The sequence below is a fragment of the Rhincodon typus genome, chromosome 21, assembly GCF_021869965.1.
Source record: "Rhincodon typus isolate 14 chromosome 21, sRhiTyp1.1, whole genome shotgun sequence".
Taxonomy (NCBI): Eukaryota; Metazoa; Chordata; class Chondrichthyes; order Orectolobiformes; family Rhincodontidae; genus Rhincodon; species Rhincodon typus.
In genome coordinates, this window is record NC_063352.1 from 33169354 (window position 1) to 33175563 (window position 6210).

At 35.6% G+C, this 6210-nt stretch overlaps 1 protein-coding gene across 1 annotated transcript; it reads right to left on the reverse strand.

Annotated features, from left to right (window-relative positions):
* Positions 1–1468: 1468 nt before the first annotated feature.
* On the reverse strand, positions 1469–2949 carry LOC125485636 (protein PERCC1). Its single transcript, XM_048609279.1, has 2 exons — positions 2890–2949; positions 1469–2355 (listed from the first exon to the last, which is right to left on the reverse strand). Exon 2 carries the CDS (start codon positions 2312–2314, stop codon positions 1469–1471), a length of 846 nt encoding a protein of 281 aa, XP_048465236.1. The 5' UTR covers positions 2315–2355; positions 2890–2949.
* Positions 2950–6210: the final 3261 nt, after the last annotated feature.

Consider the following 6210-nt stretch of genomic DNA (forward strand, 5'->3'; position numbering starts at 1 on the left):
ATTCATGTTCTTCCCTATTGGAATGAGGACGTCTGGGACACTTCAGGGCAACACTCAAACAATGTTTATTCTGTAAAGTTAGTGAGGATGGCACCTAAAAAGTGTTTGTACTGTGTTCTATTTTATTGGACATCTTATAAACATCACCAGGAGAAATGCTGTGCTCATGATGGGAATGGGAGGAGGACAAGCTGCTGGAGGAGAGGAGAAGTGAGGTGGAGGTGGTGTCCTCCTCCTTCCAAGCGTTCAATACATCCTGAGATAGTAGGAACTGCCGATGCTGGAAAATCTGAGATAACAAGGTGTAGAACTGGATGAACACAGCAGGCCAAGCAGCATCAGAGGAGCAGGAAAGCTGACGTTTCGAGTCTGGACCCTTCTTCAGAATCAATACATCCTGCCTCCTTTGGATCTACCGTGCCAGGAATGCCATTGTTGCATCTGAAACTGTTTTGCTTTTTTCCTGACACACGCAGCCATCCTATGCCTGTTGTTGTGTGTCAGCCAATTCAGACTGCTTGGTCTCTATAAAAACAGCATTTAATCAGTACTTAAATACCAGTATGCGGATTTCTGGTTTAGCACCTTCAGGCATGTTTAAATTAAGATGATTAGTAATTAGGACTGAATTGTATGCTGAATCCAGGCTTTCAAACACATTAGTTCTTAATCTTTGGTCAAAAGAACCTGAAAGTGGCTTGGGATTGGTCTAATATTTTGATCTGAATGGAAATTTAAAATAATGTACAACAATTAAAAAAGAATAATTGATGCGCCAGTTACAAAATTCTGCAGATGCCTGAAATCTGAAATGGTAATATTTCAGGTATAGAGCCCAGATCTGAGGACTTGTCAACTTGTGTTCTCTCAACAGATGCTGTCTGACCTTGCGTTTCCAATTTTTTTTGATACTCCATTATTCCCTGCATATACTGTGCTTGTCTCCAGCTAACAAATAGAGTTCTACCATACTGAAAAGATGGCTAGAAATTTTAAAATGTAAGATAATCACTAATAAATTAAATTCACTATATCGACACATGCCAACAGATTACCCAAAGATACCCCAGTTATGATTAATCTTTTATTAAATGTAATGTTCAATGTAATTACACATCAGCCATACAAATGTATAACATTACACTTCAAATTGCATACTTTTACTAGGGATTTCATATCTAAAATGTTGGCAAGATTTGCAAAATTTGAAATGTAAGAAAAATGTTAAAGCTAATTTAGAGAAATTTTAAGATAATTTCAATTTTTCTGTAGTGCCAAAATATGTACTTTCAAACATGCGTTTGAAAAATTATTGAAAACAAACTTAGTTATTTTCTACATTAGAAAAACCAAACATTGTTTTAGTATTTTGAAAGATATGTGTACTTTTAAAATATTAAAGAATTCCAGGCTGATTCAGAACTAAAAAAAACCTGACATATAAATTCATTGACAAACAACATTTACTTTATACAACCTGATAAGATTCTGATTCCATTGAATATCTATTTACTTCAGTTGAAATTTCTCTGGTAACTTGTTGGAGTTCTTGTCCATTTGATTCTGAAGTCCAATTGGCTAAAAGATCACTGAAGTCAGGTGTACAGGTGTGAAGGACACAGCCAGGCATAGCAGAAATGGGCTCTCTCCAAAAAGATAAAGGAAGCCTTCGACTGTGCATTGGGATTATATTGGCATATTTTCTATCTAGTCTTTGTCTCTTGCTGTCTCTTCTGTTCAAGATTGTTTCTTTCATGTGCTTGTGCAAACCATATTCAAAAAGTTCTGCCAAGGGTCCTAACTTTTTAATGCTTTCTCTGTCACAGATTAACTTCAATGCCTGTATATCTATTTCTCTGGGACATGTTAAAGGTACATGAGCTTCCTCCTCCTCTTGATCTCCGTCCTGTGCAATTCTTATTAGATCTGCATAGTACAGTTCTCTCCCTGATTTACCAGAAGAAAACCTGTCTTCATAAATATTGCAAGCATCAGGGTCATCATCCTTGTTTTTTCTGCCAAAGTACTTCTGGATATCATTGTTGATTAAATCAGTAAACCTCAGTAGCTGCAATGTGGTGTCTGTGTTTTCTATAGGATTTAGTGACTGGCATGCAGGAGTCCAGTTTTCACTTTCAATGCATTTGGTGACAGATTCTGGTTCTTTGTTTTCACTGTCGTCTTCAAATTCTTCCTCTTCCTCAGATGTTTCCTGGAAATCCATGTCTTGATGAACATTGATATTTAGCATGGGAAGCTGAAAGGTAGGAACTAGCCTAAAATCTGACATATTCTTGATCACACCCGCTGCCATGACTTTCTTAGCTTGGTTCAGGTTCTGTCTTGTATCAGCCTCTGAACACAATTAAAAAAAAATACTTATACATAGTATTTGTCAGGATTTTTTAATGCATGGGAAAAGAGCATATCAATTAAATAATGAAATTAAAAGTATACAAGGAGAAACCACTATCAATAACATTAATATCATTTCAATAAATGAGTTGCTTTTGAGCTCTATTGATAGCATTTGCACTGTTTAAAAATATTACATTAATAAAGTAATTAAAAATAGCGAAATGTAAGAATTTAAAGAAACCTATGTTACATTTATAAACCAATTAATCAATTGAAACAGTAATCTAACTTCTAATTGATCCTTCTCTGATACTCACAACTTGATTTTACAAATGCCATACAATGGCATGAAGTCTTTTCAAATACAGCTTTTAGAAAATTAGAAATTTTAAAAATAATTGAGCCTTTCTCAATGCTACTATTAACCCTTACATTTGAAACAACAACGTTTGCTAAAAACTTCAGTTAAAATGATTTAGGAAATCTTGCATAAAAATAGCAAAAAGGTTGTTGCTGTTTCAAAGCTCTTACCTGAATTATAAACTCAGACTAGAGAAGCACACCAAAGAACTACCCTGCTATAACAGTTCCACACCTGTGATTAATGCATTTATAGTTTTGCATGGACTGACTTTTGACAAATATTTGGTGGGAGTATTGTAATAGTAGACTTTGTAAACAGAGCTTTGGTTTGTTTTAGCACCCAGCAACCAGAGAGTGTTGAAGAAAGCAAATCAGAGAGGCGGAAGATAGGCTTTAGCTTAATGGTCTGCTTGCCAGGGAATTTTCAAGTGTTGTTCCTGTAAATTCAGCAATTAAATCTCAAAGTCACAGATGTAAAACTGGTCTGCAAAGGGTCTTTATCAACTCTTTTGATACATGCTCAAATCAGCGTGAGTCAAATAGGCGTAAAATTGAATTTCATGGTATTTTGACTTGTTGAGTAGGCACATTTAAGAAACATAATTGTTATCATACAATCGGTTTTTAAAGAGGATGGGCGGCAATAATTTTACGAACTTCTTTCTACATGATCAAATGCTACGCAATATGGTTTGGGAATCATGCATCTATCTTGAACTCAGAAAATCAAATTATTTCTTAAATTAATGTTAAATGGTTTAAAATCATGTATATTATTTTGACAGAAGTATACTACAGCTTACTTGAAAATATCATCAAAAGATACTTTGCAATGTATTTTTTTGAAATTAGACTTCTATTGGATTTATATTTTCACTTGAGGTGATATTTAATCATCCAATATATTAATTGTATAAATATGAAATAACATCAAATCAAAACAAAATGTTAATAGTAAGTATTGAGGGTTGTCTCATATGTGAGAGATAGCCCAGGACTGGGAAGGCCCAAAGAATCTTTCTGGGATTATGCCTGCTCCTTGAAGTCCACTAGAAATCCCAAAAGGAGCAAATTGTTTAAATTTAGCTTGGCTTCTTTTTCCAAATCATTTACCCCATTAAAGTTAAGAGATTAAAGTGACATCACAGCAATGATGACATAGCAGGCACATTGCACTTGAATACAAATTGTAACCTTAGTATTTCATCTCTGTATACTGTGCTTTGGAAATATCATGTGAAAACAAAAGTCAGTTTCTACACATACACGGTCAACCAGCTCTAATGCACCACCATCTCTTTCGACCGCTCTATGGCCTGATAAGTCACACTACTTACCTGATATCTAGAATCAGATGAACAGCAATGTCCTGAAATTAATATAAGGAAGGCCAAAGTCATTGGTTTTGGTTTCTATTCACAAGCTGCTGCCTAATTTGCTTGTTTTATCTACTGCATAAGGCTGAACCAGACTGTTCACCTCCTAGTTTCCTTTTTGACCCTGAGTTGAACCTCCAATGTGACATTCTCTTCATTGCTAAGCTCAGAATTTTCTACATCTATTATGTTTCCTGATTCTGCCCAACTTCAGTTCATCCTCTGCTGAAACCCTCTACTACACATCTTTAATAACTCGCAATTTGACTACTTCAATGCTATTCTGGGCAACATCCCACTTCACACCTTCTATAAACTTGAGCTCATTCAAAATTACCCTTTCCATATCTTAAATCACACTTCTCATTTACATCCATTGCCTTCACCGACTTACAATATCTCTGCCTTGAAATTCCTTAATATTAAAATTCTAATCTCAGTTTTCAGATCCTTCAATGACTTCTCCTATCTTTGAGACTTATTCCAGTTCTACCACCGTCTGAGATTTCTGTGATAATCCAATTTCATCTTCTTATGCATTCCTGATTTTGATCAATCCACAATTGGTAGCAATCACTTCATATGTCTTGGCCCAACCTCTGGAGTTCCCTGCCTAAACTGCTCCACTTCCCTACTTGTGGAAAGATCCCTACATGTGGAAAGAGGCCACTCAGCCCATCTGGTCTGCAACAACCCTCCAAAGAGCATCCTGCAGACCCAGCACCCCTATCTGTTCCCCATAACCCTGCATTTACATTTGCTAACCTTTATAGCATACACATCCCTGGACATTACGGCACAATTTACCATGGCCAACCCACCTAACCTGCATATCTTTGGACTTTGGCAGGAAACTGCAGCACTTGGCAGAAACCCACACAGACCCCAGGAGAATGTGCAAACTCCATGCAGACTGGAATCGAATCCAGGTCCCTGGTGCTGTGAGGCAGCAGTGCTAATCACTAAGCCACTATGTAGCCCATCTCTCTCTATCCTCTTAAATAGCATATTTTCAAACATAAATTCTATCAAAGAATAGATTATAATGCATTAATTGTCTTTACCATTTTACAAATGTTATTTTCGTTCTTACTGAGTTCTTTGTAAAGTTGCCCTTTAAGCATGCAACTATATCTGTGGTCTTTGTTGTAGATGCCAATCTAGAGTTAACTTAGTCGAGAGTACATTGACATTAAAAAAAATGCAGGCAGTCTGAAAATATGCTCATTTAGAAGTAAAGTATTGAAATGGTGCTGTGTCGTGGAATGGACCTAAACAGCACCGTAGATTGACGGAACCAGTTCTCTCTCTCTTGCCACTACTATTGCTCCCCAAAATCCACATGACTGTGGTCAGGGGTTTTTAACTTGAAAATAAACGTCATCACCCCACCATTAATTTTGTAAATGAGCTATTCCATATTTTAAAAAAAATTGTAATATCATCACAGTTCCATTTTACATTAATAGATTTAATTGTTTTTCCACTATTTTTGCAGTGTCATTTATAACACTTGAATTTGATCATCACTAAGACCAGAGATGGTTATGTTGTGGAATGGTTGGACCTAGTCTTCTATTCCTTTGTTTTGCCTTCAAAGAAGTAAAAATGGATTTTACATTCGTATGGCTTAAATACAGGTTCAGGCCCAAAATATTTCTCGATCTTTGGTATTGCAAAGTATGTTATAAATTGGGTAGTAGGGTGGAACTATTTAGCAATGAGTTGGAATCAGTTTGGAAAATGATTTTAGCACTGAATTTGTAGGAAAATCCTTGCTTACAGAACGATTTGGCAAAGAATTCATTAAGGATGAAAATAATATTTATAAAATAGCAAAGACAAATTTAGAAGCAATTAGTGCACTGTAATTCATTCTTTGACAGAATCAATGTTTGAAAACATGGTATTTAAGAGTACAAGCTGTTTGGAAGAAATTTAAACATTCTCTTTTTTGATGCTTGGGAGGGCTTAGAATTTGAAAAATCTAGCTGTATGTTTTCAACAGTAATTCATATGATCAATAGGCTTCCCACTAAAGGCCAATAAAAGAGACAGTTCTCATTACATATCTAATATCACATTATGTTTAACAGATGTAATAAACAAAATG

Excerpts from the sequence above, each read along its gene's own strand:
- LOC125485636 (XM_048609279.1), bottom strand. The coding sequence starts at position 2,314 with ATGGCAGCGGGTGTGATCAAGAATATGTCAGATTTTAGGCTAGTTCCT.